An 18,860-nucleotide genomic window follows, 5' to 3' on the forward strand; every position below is an offset into this window, starting at 1 on the left:
CCGCGTATAGCTTGAGAGAAGGCGCCCCGCAGACGGTTTCCATTGGTTGCCGGGAGCGCCGCGTGAGAGGGGCGGGGCTCTTGCACAACACCTAAGTGGGCGCGCGGGAGTCTGGTTGCCAGGAGACGCCTGGTGTCTTGGCGCGGGTCGTAGTTGCAAGGGGCTGCCCGCTTTGGTCCCTTTCCTTCAAGATTCCATTCGCCCGCTGAGCTCAGTCGTTTTTACCAGCACCTGTTAAGTGCTGGGCCACGGAGCTGCCAGTGCACAGTGCTGGTGGCAGAGCAGGGCAGGCCGGGCTTGTGCGATTGCGCTCTCCGAAAGATCCCTGTCCGGCCGGGTTGGGGGTCCAGGGAAACTTGAAAAGGATGCCTAGGAAGTAACCTCACGGAGAAGGTAGAATGGACAGGACTTGGTGATTGGCTGTGGAGAATGGGGGAAGATCTGTCTATAGAGGAGAAAGAGTAGATTCATTGCTCACTGAGAAAATACTGATATTTTATGCAGAACCCAGGTCGGGTTGGAACAGGATGGATGGGGTTGCCATTCACTGAGAAGAAGGGACACAGGGGAAGTGAGTTCAAGGGAAGATGATTCAGTTTTGGCCTTGTTGACACTGAGCAGTCTCTGCAACATCTGGTGGATGCTAATAGGCCGTTGGATGAACCTGTTGGAGACTAGACTTGTGAAACATCAGCGTTTGATGGGAGTCAAATTTTTGAGGAGAAAGCCTAGAGGAGATCCTAAAGCTCCAACCTCAGGGGTCTGAGATGAAGGTGGGCAAGGAGGAGTATGACATCACAGGGAGAAGGGAGGGTCACCTGGGTCAGGGCCACCTGGGGTGGTGCCCACCAGTGGCTCTGTTGAGAACAGTTGTGGGGGCAGGGTGGCAGATGGCAGAGTAGCAAGGAATAAGGAAGTTGGGGAAATGGAGGCAGAAAGTGTCATAAAGGGGAGGACAGATCCTCAAAAGAAGGTGTTTAAAGTTTATGGTCAGAGGAAAAAAAGAGTAGAAAACATGGCCTAAGGCTTCCAAGAAGGTGGAGGAAGGATTAGGGTTCGGTTTAGGTGGTTTGTGTGCCCCATGGATAGAGGGATGGTTGGCAGTGCTGAGGTGGGTGATCCTTGACCTGTAGGCCCCATTCTCCTAGGCTGTGCTTTTCTTCATTGTGAGGTCAGCTCAGCAAAAGGGAGTTGGACTCATCCAGAAGAGGTTCAGGAAAACAAAGGTGATTTGAGGGAGTTGAACAGGAGGGTGGTTGAAGTGATGGAGCATGCAATTCAAGCTAGTTAAGAAGACATGAGGCCAAAGGGGGCTGGTGACAGAGAAAATGGAGAAGTGAATGGGTTCGAAGCACTGATGAGGAAGCCCTTGGTGTGATGGGTGTCATTAGCCAGAGGCTGGGAGATTAGGACAAGGGGGTTCGATGTCTGGAATCCTGGTGTCAGAAAGTTCTGCCTGTGGGAGGGTATGACTGAAATGGAATGGGGAGGAAGGTCTTTGGAGATGAGGTCAAGGGACAAAGTATCCAAAGGCCACTTAGGCATGTTTGCATGAGGAGAAGGCCTGTATGTAATGGCAGTAATCAGGAGGAAGGTGGGCATGGTCTTAGGGATCAGGGAGACTGGTGACCCTGAATCTGACCTTGAAGAGTGAGAAAATGAACAGCTTGCACCCGAGAGGGCTGTGTGGAAGCTGAGTTCTGGGGAGAGCCAGGTGCCAATTTCTGCAGAGTCCATGGCTGAGGGGCCTGGAGGGGTTTGGCTGGGGAAGAGGGGGTGTTTACCAAGGAAGTACAATTGGCAGGGGGTGAGGAGGCATAGCCGTAGAGGGACATGGAGGTTCTGTCTGAGTTGGAGAGCAAGGGGGTGAACGACCTGGATGGCTGAACACGCAAAAACACAAAATTCTGACTGGTTCTGGAGCCAGCAGCCTGAGTGAATGAGGGGCATTCAGTGCTGTTTTCCTGCTCCAGAGATCTGAGTCCAGGGGAAAAAAACTTCCCTTTAGGGAGGTTGAGGTAGGGATAACTCAGATCCAGCTGTGGCTTTTTCTAGAAAAAAGACTGGTGTCTGAAAAATCTTCGGTCACCTGAGGAGATTGTTTTTTATGAAGTAAGGCCTTGAAGGCAAGTTGGTCCTTCCTGCCCTCCACTCTGGCCTTCAATTCTGTCTGTAAGCTTCTGCCTCTTCCCCTTCTCCATATCATTCACTTGTTAGAGACTATGAAGAGCTGAGATGGCCCCCTCCAGATAATTGAGGACCTAATACCTCATGAAGAAACTGAGGCTCAGAGAGGTATCATCCCAGCTCACAAAACTGGTAATAAGGCAGAGAGTAGAACCTGTGTCCTAAACCCCAGCCCGTCTCTTACAAGGGTGGAGTAGTGTTTGGTTCAGGGCTTCTATCTCTGGGGCAGGGCAAGTACCTCCCCTATAAGGTCCCCAGACCCTCCCGATGAGGGAAGACTAGGGCCCAGGAAAGGCTTGGACAGGTAGGAAAGGGCCTGCGTGTGCCAACTCCACCCCCAACGCCCTGAATGGCTTTAAGAATGGGGCAGCATATTTTAATGAGCATGGGAGTACAGACCCTTGTACACCAAGTTGATTATCACTGCTTGCTGGGGGAGGAGTGTAGGGCCCTAAGCTGGCATTTGCCCAGGGAACATGGTAACTGTACAGCTGTCAGTGTGACTGCAACTGAAGAAACATCTTGCCCAGCCAAGTTTGTTATCTGTAGATAAAGATTTTCAAGGTCAAGCACTTTCACTGGAGGGGCCCCTTCATACACACACATACAAATCTCTCCAGTTGTTCCTTCTGTTTGAAATTCCTTTAGTGGGAGAACTGTGGTTCTTGACTTGATGAGGTCAGATCAGTCTTGGAATGCAAATGGTCCTGGGAGAGATCAGCTGAGGAGAACACAGCTAATCTGCAGTCATCACCCAAAAGCATGTGTCCTTAGGAGAAGAGACTATGTTTAGGACCTTTTGAAATTTATTTGCATTATGACAAGACAATCATCATCAGCTCAACAGTGGACACTGTACTGGTGCAAAGGGGATTCTAGCTATTTTCCTGTTTTTGCTTCACTTTTCTACTTAAAATGCACCCACCCTTCTTACTCTATCCCCACCTACCTCCCTACATCCTTCTGTATTTTAAGGCCCTGTTGAAAGCCAACCCCTCCCCATTACCACCACATCTTTTTTTTTTTTTTTTTTGGTAATAGGAATTGAAACCAGGGCCACTCTACCACTGAGCTTCACCCCAAGTCCTTTTTATTTTTATTCTTTAAGTTGTTGATGGACCTTTATTTTATTTTTATTTGGTGCTAATAATCTAACCCAGTGCCTCATACATGTTAGGAAAGCACTCAACCAGTGGGATATGACCCCCACCCATCCTTTTTATTTTTTGAGACAGGGTCTTGCTAAGTTGCCTAGGCTGGCCATGAACCTATTGATCCTTCTGCTTTGGCCTCCTGAGTCACTAGAATTACAGGCATATGCCGTGTGCTCCCCCCACCCCCATTATCTGAATTTAGCGGCTCTGTCTCTGAACATGTTTCCCACTAAACCTCAGGTGCCTCACAAACAAGCATTGTGCCTTATGAGCCTTGATTTATCAACACAAAGCTGGAGTCATTGTTGAATGAACTAAATAGAGAAATTAATCCTCTGCCACATGTAGTCAGTTACTTAGGATAAGGAACAATGGGTCTCAGCTAACCAAAGGCATGATGTAGATGAATCAAATTTCAACAGGTTCTGGTGTTATGGAAAGTGGTAAAAACTGGAAAGCCATGTGGCTCCCCAATCAGCAGATGGCTTCACGCTTCAAAACTGAACTAGTAGGTTCTCATTCATAAGACTCAGAATCTTTCTTGAGATCTGTGGGTTTCACTGAGGTAGTGGACAGTTGGCCACCTAGCTTTAGGCTGTCTTGCATGGTCCCCCTATTTTTGGTACTGAGGATTGGACCTGGGGTGTTTTATTACTGAACTACATCCCCAGCCCCCCCCCTTTTTTTTGAGAGAGAGGGTCTCATCAAGTTGTTTAGGGCCTTGCTAAATTGCTGAGGCTGACCTTGAACTTGTATTCCTCTTACCTTGGCCTCCCAAATGTCTGGAGATTATAGGTGTGTGCTACTGCACCAGGCTTCTGCTCATTTTGAGGAAATGGGAAGTATATCACATCACCTCTGTGATAGTTTTTCACAGGATGTCTTGAGTAATATTCCATTTCACATTTTTTTCAAAAATGTTTGAAACATCGGGAAACAGACAAATCCAAGTCTTTGTGGAACTTTCTACATGATAATTGGCTTTGCCCTTTCATAAATTACAGTGTCACGAAATAAGAAGGGGTAGAGGGAGGGACTCTCCTGTATTAAAAGATACTTAAAAAGACATGACAACCAAATGTAAGATGTGATCCTAAACTGGATTCTGAATTGAGAGGGTAATACTTATAAATGAAATGAGGGACAACTGGATAAATTTGAATGTGCTTGACATATTAGGTAACATATCACTTGTTGAATTTCTTAGACATTTTTCATGATGGGCTGGAGATGCGTCTCTGGTAGAGCCCTAGCATTGAAAAAAAAATGGCATGATGATGGAATTATACTTATGTAGAATAATGTCCTTGTTTTTAGAAGATATATTAGGGTGAGTTTTCAGCAAAAACAAGAAAGTACACATAATTTGTACACAAAATGTACACACATATTTGTATGTGGATAAACTGATAAGGGAGATGTGGCAAACTGATTAAAATTGGTGAATCTAAGTGAAAGGTATATGAGTTTTGATTATATTATTTCTTTCTCTTTTCTAAAGGCAGAGCAGAGATAGCCAGGGCTAACAAGCCTAACTCTCAAGGAAAACAACAACAGAAGAGCTTGGGTGTAGTTCAGGGGTTGAGAGCTTGTCTAGCATGCTCAAGGCCCTGAAGATGGTTGTTTTTTTTGGGGGGGGGGCGGTATTCCTTATTAAATCGGCACCATCAACTGTAAATTTTTTATGACTCCCACTTACCCTCAAGAATTTTTAAACTATATATATATATATATATATATATATATATATATATATATATATATATATATATATATTTAGTTGTTGATGGACCTTTATTTTATCTATTTGTATGTGGTGCTGAGAATCGAACCTAATGCCTCACGCATCCTAGGCAAGCACTGAGCCACAACCCAACCCCTTAAATTATATTTTTTAGGACTTTAAGCTTTGTTATAAAATCCTGAAGAATACATTAAAAAAATGAGTCCAGCAGGTTGTAGGATATAATATCAAGACATAAAATACTTAGGGATAAATTTAACCAAAAAATGCAGATTTATATACTGAAAACTGTAAAATATCATTGAATGAAATGCTAAATAAATGGTAAGAGCCTGTTTACAGATCAAAACTTATTACTAAGATGACAATATCCCATAAACTGATCTATAGACTCAGTGAAATCCCTATTAAATTTCAGCTGGCTTTTTTGTAGAAACTGACAAACATCTTAAAATTGATATGAAACTGCAAGGGACCCAGAATAGCTAAAATCATCTTGAAAAAGAACAAAGCTGAAGGACTCACACTTCCTAATTTCAGAATTTACTACAAACCTATAGTAATCAAGACAGTTTGGTACTGGCATAAAGACAAACACAAATCAATGGAATAGAATGGAGATGCAGAAATAAATTACATTTATTTACAATTTTTTTTTTTTTTTTTTTTTTTTTTTTTGCAGTACTGGGAATCAAACCTAGGGTCTTGTGCATACCAGGCAAGTGTTCTACCTCAAATCTTTTTGTTTCGAGACAGAGTCTCACCAAGTTGCCCAGGCAGGCCTTGAATTTGCCATCCTCCTGCCTCAGCCTCCAGAGTAGCCGGGATTACAGATGCGTGCTACCAAACCTGGCTTCAGTTGATTGTTTTATGTCCCTTAAAATGGTTTTATTAATTAGAAGAGACTGAAAATATATCTCCTAATGGTTAAACATCTTTCCATCTGCTGAAAAAGCACAACTTGTACATAAAATTTAAGTGGCATTGAGTATATTCATTGTTGTCCAACCAGCCATCCCCACTATCAATCTCCAGAATATTTTCATCATCTCAAAATAAAATCCTACACCCACTAAACAGCCACTTCCCAATCACCCCAGGCTGTGATAACCACCATTCCATTTTGTGTTTCTGAGTGTGTTCTAGTACTACTCATATATGTAGTACTATACAGTACTTGTGCTTTTGTGTCTGACTTATTTCACTTAGAATAATGTCTAGGTTAGTCCGTGTTATATATTAGAATTTTTCTTTTTTTTAAAGCCTGAGTAAATATTCTATTGTATATATGTCACATTTTGTTTGTTTATTCCTTGATGGGCATTTGAGTGGTTTCCACCTTTTGGCTATTATAAATAATGCTAGGAACATGAGTATACAAATGTTTGAGTCAGTTTTCAACTCTGTTATGTATGTAGTCAGAAATGGAATTGTTAGATCAAATGATAATTCTGTTTTTTTTTTTTGGAGGAATTGGCATACTATTTTCCATAGCAGCTGCACCATTTTTCATTCCCACTAGCAATGTACAAGGGTTCCAATTTCTCCACATCCTTGCCAACATTTGTTCAATATTTAAAAAATCTTTGCTTTAAATATATTTTTGCCAGAACTGTGTAGCTGCAGATTCAGGCTAACTATGGAAAATGTCTACCATATAAACTAAATGGAAAGCCCTCATTGGCAAAGCAAGCAGTCAAAACAGATTTCCCTTCTGTTGGAAAAAGTCAGCCTTCATTTTATGTGTTTCTACAAAAAATATCTCACTTCTCAATTTTAAGACAGAGAGTTGTGTCATGAATTTGCTGCCTGGGTGAAATAAATACTGCCAGTCTCAATATTTCTTCTTTTCTGGTAGTGGGTTCACCTAGGGGTACTTTAAGTGCTCTATCAAGTTACATCCCCAGCCTAAGGTCTTTGTGAACAGAAACTGCTTAAGTTGCCCCTTTACTTGGCAATCCAGGTTTTTTTTTAATACCCAGGAACATTGTGCCATTATATTATATAAGATATGTAAGTGTATATCTTTCTTTTGTAAGTGGGAGAAGTGGGATGTAGGAAAACATAGTGATGTTGATTCTTTTTTTTTTATTAGTTGTTCAAAACATTACAAAGCTCTTGACATTGATGTTGATTCTTTAAACCTAAAGAATATATGTGCCCATGTACTTCTTGAGTCTTCATTTTACCCTCTCGGTACATATCTTACTTTAAAGAATGCTACTCTAATTTGTTTTATTCTCCTGCACCCACCATTATTAATGTTTTATGCAGTTAATGTTTGCTGAGTTCTTACCAATTTCTTTGTTCACCAGTTCTGCACTGGAGATCCGCTTTTAGATACTCTTTTTCTTTATTTTTAAGTTGTTTAGACTGCCATTGAATTTGCCATCCTCCTGCCTCAGTAGCCTGAGTTACTGGGAGTACAGGTATGCACCATGGTGCTGGGCTTCTTTCCTTTTTCTTGAAGTAAAAGAATTCCCCTTTAGAACTACCTGGGGTGGGGGAAGGGGGCTCTGCTGATGGTTCACTAAATTTGTTTACTAAAAGTGTCTTGAATTGTCTTAAATTTTGCAATTCTATTCTTTAATGTTTTTATTTTAACACAAAAGTTATATTTTAAGTGATATACTATAAGGGGAAAACAAAATAAAAATTCTAGAGAAGAAATTATCTTCATCTTCTGTGATCTTAAACTATAAACAAACTATAGTTGATTACAGCCCTACTTTATATGTCTACACTGACTGGTTTTAGAAATTCCACATTTTGTAATTCCAACAGATTATGATAGATAACTAAGACACAAATCCCTTGATTTGCTAAGCAGTTTCCAATGGGAGTAAGTTTGTATATTTTCTCTAATATCTACTACCTATGAAGAACTTTGGTTTCAAAGTTATATGCGTGCTAGGTGCAGTGGCACATGCTTGTTATCTCAGCTACTCCAGAGGCTGAGATAGAAGGATCATAAGTTTGAGGCCAGTTCAGGTGCCTTAGCAAGATCCTGTCACAAAATAAAAAAGGCTGGGGATGTAGTTCAGTGCTAGAGTGCCACTGGGTTCAATCCCCAGCAGCATACAAAACACACAAAAAGAGGTTATATATGCAATTCAAAATGCTCCCTTGTAAATGATGGGACACTGGGTTCTTATTTAAACATTACTGATATCAACAAAGCTTTCTTATACACAATTATTGCACCTGGTATTCAAAGTTTACTGAACGATGGGGCTTTGGTTATAGCTCAGTGATAGAGTGCTTGCCTAGCATGTGTAAGGCTCTGGGTTCGATCCTCAGCACCACATAAAAATAAAGGTATTGTGTCCAATAAGAAACATATTTTAAAAAACAAAGTTTATTGAACGTATAAATGAATTTGTTGAATGAATAAACTAATATAAGATTTTATATTAATTTATATGAGTTAAAATAGTCAGTGCTTGTTCCCTCCCCGCCCCTATGTCTGGGGGAAAAATCATTCATTTTGCTAAATTTTTTAAAAAATATTTATTTATTTAGTTAGTTTTCGGCGGACACAACATCTTTGTTTGTATGTGGTGCTGAGGATCGAACCCAGGCCACACGCATGCCAGGCGAGCGCGCTACTGCTTGAGCCACATCCCCAGCCCATCATTTTGCTAAATTAAGAGAAGACAGGGAGAAGTAAATGCCACCTGCAAACTCAAGAGTAAAACTACTTGGTCCACCTCAGGGAAAGTATTCTGAAGTCAAGTAGTCTGGTTTCAGGTCTTAAGTACACTGCCCCAGAGCTGAGACTTCTTCCTGAGCTCGAAGTGCCTTTGGGCAGCTAGGGACAGGACACAGGAAGGAAGAGGAGGGAGAGGGTCAAGTACCTTTGCTAGTCTGCTTCACCCAGAGAAATCTACTTTTATTTATTGTACTGGATTTCAATATAAGCTATGATTTCACATGAAAATTGGGTTCTTTACTTCAAAAGAAAAGAAGTTTGAAAACCATAGATTGAGACTCTGGAACGATTGCCATATTGTATATATTTAAACAACATCTTTGATATGGGTTAACTAAGCTTTCAATATGTTTTTTGGTCAATCTTAAGTTTCTGGAAACAAAACAAAACAAAACAATGTCTTTTAGGAAATATAAACAGTGGAAATATAAATAACAAATATCTCAAAACTGCCAAGTTGGGACACAAGCTGTACTAAAAAGCAAACAAAGGAAAAAAATGAAAATAAAACAGATGACACATCTTTTTCAAATGTCACATTTAATGTTTTCACCACTGTACTTCAAATCTACATTGTACAAAGTGACCAGAAAGTGTGCCACGGTAATTGACCAACCTCTGAGATTGTACCTTTCACACCAGTGTCGTCTCGGGCTCTTTTGATACTAAACACGTTTCTCATTCAAGTGAACTGAAATGCTTCAGTTGAGTTGATTCTCAGGAGCCTCATAAAAAAAAACAAAGATATTGCACCATCTTTGTTTAGTAATTCATTGTTTCTTTCACAGCAAATAATTACTTCATTGAAGTTAAAACTTCCAAACATAACTTATTAATAGTCTTCAAATTCAGCTCAGATCACTCAAGTTGAAAATACTCTGCTAAATACAGATAACTTACAATAACTTTAACAGTTAATTGTCCATAACACACACCAAGGTTTTTTCCTAGACCAATTTTAAGACAATCCTTTAGTACTCCTCGTACAGGTGAAAAACGATCTTCAATTTTCTTGTCTTTTTATTTTTAATATAAAAGTTGGAAGGGACATTCAAGTTTCAAGTCTCCACATTGAACTTAAAAAAAAAAAAATAGTCATCATCAGCATGTGGAGGTAAACAAGCCAAGTTGTATAACTCCAGGAGGTAGAGGCCTTCAATTTGTATTCATATATACATATGCACAGAAGAATTCAGTGTTCAAACAGAAAAAAGAATTTGTCAAAAAGTAATAAGTTATTTACTACTGTGACATTTCCAGACTCCCACAGCTTTGCTAAGGACACAAACACATTTGACATAATTCCCTATGTGCCTTTTTTGTGGCTTTAAATGTATTAAAATTTGTTTTTGTCTTTTATTTATTATTTTTCACTGTCCAGTGCAGGAAAAGTCTCACAAAATTTCACAGACCTAAAATGTGCAAGCTAATTCTCTCTCTATACAGCAATGTTGGAATTCTTTTGAAATTAGCCCAGAAATCAATTATTTACACACATGAAAGATGCATGCTTGGGGTTCTTTTATGTAAGAAAGAGCAGAAAAACTTCTAATAAAAATAGATTAAATATATATATATATATATATTTATACTGGGTAAGGAAAACAAAAGTTTAGTCTCTCCTAGTCACAAACTCATTCTCTCTACCCACAACATTGGTTTTTAGACAGCACACATCACCATCACAGCTCTAATGAGAAGCTAATTATAGGGCTTGATCATTAGGTGGCATGCCCCTCCTCCCTACCCCCCTCCCCCAGGCACAGCCACTATCAGCTCACGTGGCTCCATGATTGGTCGCAGGCAAGATTTCTAGATTCTTTAGTTTTAGAAAACCCCAAATCTTTAGGAATGGCTCAAATATCAAAATGTATGACTGTCCTTTGTGTGTGTGTGCGTGCATGTGTGTGTGTTGAGTGTATGTGAACAATCTCACTTCATTTAAAAAAAAAGAAAAACAAAACAAAAACCCCAAACTCCCAAATTTGGTTCAATTCTCTTTTGTTCTGAGGTGAGCCATAACAGCTGCACTAATTCATAAAACATGTGCAACTCTGGGTAAAATATTTTTTTTCTTCTAAAAGCACAACCACTTTACAAGATTAAAAGTCTAGTAACATTTCTAAATATTATTCATATCATACAAGTAGTGGTTGTTAATTTAAAACTTCATTAGTAAAATTACAGTACAAGCATGATTAACCTCCAGAATTGCAAATCCCAGACTCCAGTGGAAAGCTACATTACATCTTCAGTAGTACATTATCTTCCACTGTCACTCCCACACCAGAGGAGATGGGGGCATCTCAGACGGCTGAGCAACAGTGGAACTGGAAGAAAACAGAGAGATGATAAAATTAGTTGTAACACCACAGTGGGCAAAAGGGCAATCCACTATGCCTGTTTTCTTCTCTTTATTTAAAAAAGCTTGTAGAGTTCATTTCTGGATTTTTGTTTCTTTAATTTCTTTTAAAGTTGAATTTGCTCCAAATTGTTCATTTAAGTGAGGAGATATGGTACAGTAGTTAACATATGGGCTTGAAAATATGTTTACTAGTTGCATGGCACTGAGAAAGCTCCTTAATCTTTCCTCATTTGGAAAATGATCATGCTGTCTACCTCAGAGGACATTCTGATGAATAATTGAGATAATGTATATAAAGTGTGTTCCATGACGTCTATAATATAAAGTAAATGGTGGCTATCATAATAATGTCTATATTCAAAGTAACCTTAAAAGATACAGAATTGTCTATTTAAAAGTAGCCTCTGGAAGTAGTGACTTTAAGTGGGGACCAGTTTTGAAGAAGCCTCATAGCACTATTTTATCGAGTATTAATGGAATAGTATGAATAATCATTTAGCATTTGTTATCCACAGAACTGTTATTAGATACTTCCCACCTCTAAGGTTGCTAATCAAATTATAATTAGGGTGGGGTAGTCATTTTGCTTCCCCAGGCCCAGGTTACCAATGATTTGTACCTAGAAGGTTGCGAAACACCTAATTGGGTCACTGACTCTTTTTTTTTTAAGTTTTTTTTAAAATACCTTTATTTATTTATTTATTTATTTATTTGTTTGTTTTTATGTGGTGCTGAGGATCAAACCCAGGGCCTCACGCTTGCTAGGTGAGCACTCTATTTCTGAGCCACAACCCCAGCCAGGTCACTGACTCTTACGGGAAAATATTAAAACAATGTAATTTTTAAAAAGCCAGAGAAATAAAAATTGCAAATTAATGTCTCTTTCTGTAGAAACAATAAATGGAAGAAATGAAAAACATCTGATTTTACAAATTTTAAACAAATATTTCTTGACTTTGATTTGACAAATTCAAACAACTTTAATATCATGTAAAAAAGACAGAAGCAGGGAGGGGGAAAAGGAAAAGGAGAAAGACAGGTGGAAAATAAAGGAGACTGTGGGGTCTCTCAGATCCAAATCCACTCTTTGTCCTGCTTTAAGTGATACTGGAGCCAGATCCTGTACTTCTTTCTCTCTCCTTTGCTAACTGGCTTAATGGTAGCCTTGGTCAACAGAGGGCGCTGGAAGGGCACTGCTGGGCTGTCACATTAGGAAGCAGCTTCCCTTCCTGCTTCTGGTGTGTGGCTGTTTTTTTATTGTTGTTGTTTTGTTTTGTTTTAAAACACAGAAGGCCTGGTTTTGGTTAATTTAAACTCTCTGGCAAGTTTCTCTACAATCCAGCAGACCTCTTTGAGGGGCCAATTCTTCCCACACCTTTTGGCATATCTCTTCACCATCCTTAAGCTGTGGGTTCCTGTGGCAACTTTACCCTCTTCAAAGAGATCCTTAGGTGGAGGGGCCTCTTCTAAGTTCTTAATTTCTTCCTTCACTCTTAGTCTATACAGGAAGTAGTTGCTTTCTGTATTTGCTATTTCAGGATCCTTTAGAATCCTTCTTAGTAGTTAATCATGTTTTTCTAATTAAGAAATAAATCTTGTTATTAAAATTTCCCCATTCATATTACTGGAATGATTTCTTTCTCCTGATTGGACCCTGACTGATATGAGTTAGGGGGAAAGATCAAGAAAAGGAAAGGACAAAGAAATAGAGACTGAGCTTGCGAAGTTCCAGAGTAGGTTCATAGTTCTCTAAAAAGCTTCTTGGCTTCTCCTCTAAATAGGCCACACTAGCAGTCCACCTGTAAAGAAAAATAAATTTCCTGCTTGCAGTTATTATGAAGTGGGACCAAGATGACCATGTCTAATCTATGCTGCTGCAGAAAGACATCATACATGACCAGGCAGCATGAGAGTCATCTGGGAAAAAACTGCCAAAGCAACTGCAGTGAATTGGCACCAGTGTAAAAACAATGTTCACATTTTTAATCTTATGACTGAAGCCAAAGTTCACAACAAAAACTTTCTGTTGGACCTTTTATCTATGTTATCTCAATAAAAACAGAAAGTCGATGAATAACAAAATCACAATGGCATCCTTTTAATTCTAAAGAGAATATTAGAATTACATAGTTACCTAATAAAGCTCTTAAAAGCAGCAGACTGAGGGTTGATGCAGAGAGGCACTCTGTTTCCTTTCTGCTGTTCCAAAATGAACTGGTGAATAATTTCTGTGAAGAAAACAAACATCATGCAATCCATTGCCAATCTGCAGGACTGGGAGCAGTGAATTCTCAGCTACCTCTAGCCAGCATCTGAATAGAATTTCCTTCTGGTTTACTTAAATCTGTCTTACACATCAGCAGAATCCAGCTGAACTCTCCTAAAACCAATATAATAGTTGTTGCTGCACATAGGTAAAAAGCCCAGTAGTGTCTTATACAGACTGGAAACCCCAGCAATGGGAAGAGTAAAATGGTCTAGAAGTTTGAGAGACTCCACATGGTTAATGTTACAAGTGAGCTCTTATAAATTGCTGGTAATTATTACCTTTTAGAAGATCACTTAAAAACTTCACTTTGTGTTTAGGAACATAGTTTTGGCTGGTTATTGTGGGGCTGACCTTTTCTTCTAAAATGTCCTAGAGCAGACACTAAAATCACTCAGAATTTTAAATCTCATCACCTCTACCCTGACCCCAACAGAAGATCACAATGTGTAATTTTACAAGTAAATTATCAGAAATTCCCTTTCCTTGTTACTAATTTAGCCCCCCCTCCCTTAAGTGAGGACCAAAGGGCCTCAGGCACGCTGGGCAAACACTCTGAGCAACACCCCTAGTCCCCTTAGTGGATTTTTATCCTCTTAAAAACTTCATATTTATATAAAAAGGCTAACACATTTCATTTGATGAAATGGCACTGAGTTTGTACAAATTAAATATATTTTGAGTCACAATCATTAAAACTTTGAAAATAAGAACAAAATCTCATTCCTTTGGCCTACCTTCCCCTGGATGTAAGCACTTTTGTAACCCGCATAGCTTTATTGGCATATACTCCTTGGACAAACAGCTATATGCAAGGTTATAAAATAAACATGGAGGAGCCCTGGACAGCATCCAGACCCTGGATTTCTGGTCACATTGTAAAAAATGTTACTCGTCATCTGAAGGCCAAAAAAGACACTCACCTTTGACCTGTCGAACAGAACTGAGGTTCTTCTCAAAAGTGTCATCAAATTTGGGATTGGTGACGGGCTCAAAGTCACTGGTATAAACTCTTCCAGTAGAGGTGGAAAAGCAACATTTACACATACACGTGTGATATCTTAGTCGCCCTTCATCTAGGTAGGGGTGGGCTAAGGCATCCTTAGCGGATATTCTTTTTGACTGAAATCAAATTTAGAGACCAGCACATCAACACTACAGATAGGCATGACTGTCTATATAGGATCTTTCACAAGACAGTTACTGCTTTATACAGCTTATACTTAATATTCACAACATTCTGTGCAAAGAGGAATAATTGAATTTAGAGGTTGGTAACACAGCAGAAAGAGGGAGTATATGATTTAGGACAACAAACTATTATCTACTGCAATAAAACACTTAGAAGTGCTTTTCTGCTAAAATTCTGATAACTTCTTATCTTGAAATAGGTCTATACAGGGTCAAAAGTGAAAAATATAATAGTATTTAAATATATACGGAATATATACTGTTTTGAAGGGGTAAGTTGACATCTTATTTAATTAATTCTTTTCTTTTTTTTTTTTTTTTACTATTTAAACATTTTTGACAGTACTGGGGGGGGGGTTTAAATCCAGGACCACTTGCATGCTAGTCAAGTGCTCTATCACTGAGCTAAATCTGCAGGCCTTTTAATTTTATTTTGGGTCAGGGTTTTGCTAAATTGCCTTGGTTGAGCTTGAACCTGTGGTTTTCCTGCTTTTAGCCTCCTGAGTGGCTGAGATTATAGGCCTGTGGTACAACATAAACTTACATTTTAAATAAGAGCCTATGATTTCCAAATGTGTCCATATTTGGAGAAGATGTGATCATGCTTGCAGTTTGACAAAGTTGCTGCAAACTTTTATTCTCCTTGACTGTTGAATAGATTGGACAAAAGCACATCTAAAAGCTGCTGGAGTTAGGTAGAATACAATGGTCTTAAATGCCATGTTGTGAAAAGACAACTCAGGCTCACTAGTAGAGAAGTGGCCTATCCTGTGGGTTTCTGGCACTTTTGATCAGATCAGAATACTTAATATGCTAGTTTCAGGCTTACTAACCCATAAACTTTTTTCTTTCTTTCTTTTTTTTTTTTTTTTGAAACAGGGTTTCACTTTGTTGCCCAGGCTGGGCTCCAACTTGCAAGCCTCCTGCCTTAGCCTCCTGAATAGCTAGGATTGTAGGCGTGTGCCACTGTGCCCAACTAACCCATAAAATTAAATTTTAAATTCATTACTCCTTTAAAAAATTAAACAAAATAATCATCCCTCCTCAGTGCTCAGTGGACATTTAAATATTACTGGGAGAAAAATGAATTTTATAGGATTTAAGGATGGAGTCCATGGCACAGAGCAAACAAAAACTGACACTTGGCCCTGCTTTCAGTATGATCTAGCACTTCATGTAACACAATTTAAAAAGAAAACAATTCTACATTCAAATAAGTAAAACATAACTGGACCATTCTGATTGGTTCTAGTCCCCCAAACAATAAAATGTGAGACATTTCTCATAAATCTGGATTTCCCCAAAACACTTTTTATCTTTGATTTTTTGCTATGCTGATATGCTAAAAGGCATGTCATGACCTTTCAAGATAAGCTAAATACAAAACAAATTTACTGTTTATTTAACATGAAGAGAAAAACACAAACTTGATAACCTTGCTTTTTGCTTTTGTTGTTGTTGCTTTCCTTTCAATACCTGTGTATTCGGTGAGCCAGTTCTTCTGAAATCTGACTGCCTGGCATTCTTAGCAAGTAAGCCTTTTCTTTTTCTAAAAACATGAGTCTTCCTTTGGCAGCTGTTCCTGGAGCTAAAGATCCACTGGAAGAGGTCTAGTGTTTTACCCCAAAGGAGAAACAAGCTGGCCGACAGACACTATACCCACTGTGTTGGTCCTGAGCCCCTCTGGCCCTTGCTCCCCTTTTCTTGATGCCTCTGATCAGTCTCATGTAAGGCACTGAGGTCTCTGCTTTGGCACACTAACTCTGGCTGTTGGCCAAGTCTGTTTGTGACTGAGCAAGCCACCTGTCCACACTGGGGCAGCAGTGATTAAATCTGGGCTTTAATTTTATCATCTGACCATTAAGTCATTCCTGTCAGGTGGCAGATGGCAGACACTGGGTCTGTCAGCTGGTATCAGCAGCTGGAATCTAGTTCCAATGTTAGTCTTTTTTGTCTGCAGATTCTGTTATTTCCTGAAATCTGAGAATGCAGGGTCAAAAAGATTTTGGTTTCCCAGACCACTGACAGCATACTCTGTTGTTTTTTGTATGCACCTATAGAGGTTCTCTTTTACCTGAGAGAAATGTTTGGACAAAAGTAAATCAAATCCTTGACATGCAATGATCATCTTCCAAGTCTCTAAACTAATATCTTTTTAGGACTTCTCAATTTAAGCCAAAGGAAAAGAGACCTTCATTTATGGACACCAAAGAGAAACTGCTTTTCTTCAATAGTGGTCCTCTTTTGAAGGACCTAATGGTCCTTAATTATATATTTTATATCTCAATTGCCTATTGTGAGTGTCTTGTTTCTTTAACTGATCAACATTTGTAATAGATATGGACATCTGTTTCTATACTAGGTTTTATTGCTTTATCAACTTTTGAGTAAAAGTTGATACAATATCCATGTTACAAATAAAAAATATTTCTAAGTAAACAAACTGATATACTTTGTTTACTTCTGTAAGGAAGCATACACCCTAAGATCTCTTAAAATCATATGGTGTAGGGCTGGGGATGTGGCTCAAGCGGAAGCGCACTCGCCTGGCATGCGTGCGGCCCGGGTTCAATCCTCAGCACCACATACAAACAAAGTTGTTGTGTCCGCCGAAAACTAAAAAATAAACATTAAAAATTCTCTCTCTCTCTCTCTCTCTCTTTAAAAGAAAAAAAAAAACAAAAGAAAGTCCTTCAGTAAGTTGTTGCCATTCTTTCCTTAAAAAAAAAAAAATCATATGGTGTAAACTCCTATTCCAGTATTAATTTAAAGCTGAATTTGCTCTCTTGGGTAGGAGGGGGAAACAAGCCATCTCTTGCCAGATAAATCTCTATAACTATAACCACACAAAAAGTTTTATTTAATTAGGTGTGATAATCCCATTATTAAGGAATAAGGGCTATATTTTATATGTAGAACTTATGTCTAAAAGGCCTCCTAGGAAACAGTGCTTGGTCCTTGCCCTACAGCTTAGGAAGTTCCAGCCTCATATGTAAAGATTGTCTTTCAAACAGGTCAGAAGGATTAACAAACATGGGATCTTAGAGAAAATGGATACCTTACAGATACAAGCACTGCAGGCAAACCTGGCAGAGGTGAATTAATCTAAATAGAACAAAAACAAAAACAAAACCCCCCAAAACAAAATAGAATAAAATATTTCTAATACAGGAAAGTAAAATTTAACCCTAGGGCCCTGGCTAAACTTGCAAAATAAAACAAAATGTCAAACTTAATTATATCACAGGTGCAGTGGTACACACCTGTAATCCCACCCACTGGGAAGGTTTAGGCAGGAGAATTGCAAGTTTGAGGCCAGCCTCAGCAATTTAGGAAGCCCCTCAGCAACTCAGAGCCTGTCTCAAAGTTTAAAAAAGGACTGAGAATGTGGCTCCTTAGTTCAATCTCCAGTTTCTCAAAACAAACGAACTAACTAATGAACAATACTGAATTACTAGCTCATTATGCAAGTTATGACTGCAACTGTTCTTAATGGTGAGAACTTGACCTAAGGGAGTCCATGGAAGCAAGAATTGACACTTTATCTTATTTCCAATATCACTATGTACTTCATATATCACAGTAAAAAACAAAACAAAATAAATAAATAAATACTTAGAAAGCCACTCTAACAAAAAAGTCCATTTTGTTCCCTGAGATGTCACAAAAATAAGTTGGTTCACCCTGATTGGATCTGGCTCCATGAATAAGAAAACTTTTAACTATTTCTCATAAATCTGAATCTCAAACAGCACATTTTTTTTTTATCCCTAGTCTTTGCCAATTCTGAAGATAATGACCTTTGTGGATTTCATAATCATGTGAGAAAGCTGTTTTTTCCTCATCTCATACCAATGTAATGTCAGTAACTGGCAATTTTGTGATTTTTTTTTTTTTTTTGTATCAGGGGTTGGCGCCAGGGGTGCTTAACCACTAAGTTACATCCCCAGCCTTTTTTATTTTTTTATTTTGAGACAGGGTCTTGCTAAGCTGCTGAGGCTGGCTGTGAATCTGCAACCCTCCTTCCTCAGCTTCCAGAGATTCTGGAATTATAGGTATATACCATCAGCTTGTGATTTTTTTATCCTTTAAATACCTTTTGTGTTTTGTACTTGGTGATCTCTTTGTATTCCCTATCAAGTAAAAATTTTAAAATTCTTCCATTTTTCAGTCTTCTTTGACAAAAATTATTGGTACAGATATGAAAATTCTTTGGATGAATGAATAAATGAAGAGCGAAA

At 38.9% G+C, this 18,860-nt stretch overlaps 1 protein-coding gene across 1 annotated transcript in view; it reads right to left on the reverse strand.

Moving 5' to 3' along the window:
- Positions 1 to 9,248: 9,248 nt before the first annotated feature.
- Nlk (nemo like kinase) overlaps positions 9,249 to 18,860 on the reverse strand; it is a 145,021-nt gene continuing 135,409 nt past the window's right edge. Inside the window, exons 9-11 of the mRNA XM_026388925.2 lie at positions 14,352 to 14,550; positions 13,297 to 13,390; positions 9,249 to 11,127 (exon numbers count right to left, since the gene is read on the reverse strand). Coding sequence (XP_026244710.1) covers positions 11,073 to 11,127; positions 13,297 to 13,390; positions 14,352 to 14,550 — 348 coding nt within the window. The 3' untranslated portion in view covers positions 9,249 to 11,072. The remainder of the gene's footprint in view (positions 11,128 to 13,296; positions 13,391 to 14,351; positions 14,551 to 18,860) is intronic.

The sequence above is a fragment of the Urocitellus parryii genome, chromosome 7 (assembly GCF_045843805.1).
Source record: "Urocitellus parryii isolate mUroPar1 chromosome 7, mUroPar1.hap1, whole genome shotgun sequence".
NCBI classification, from domain to species: domain Eukaryota; kingdom Metazoa; phylum Chordata; class Mammalia; order Rodentia; family Sciuridae; genus Urocitellus; species Urocitellus parryii.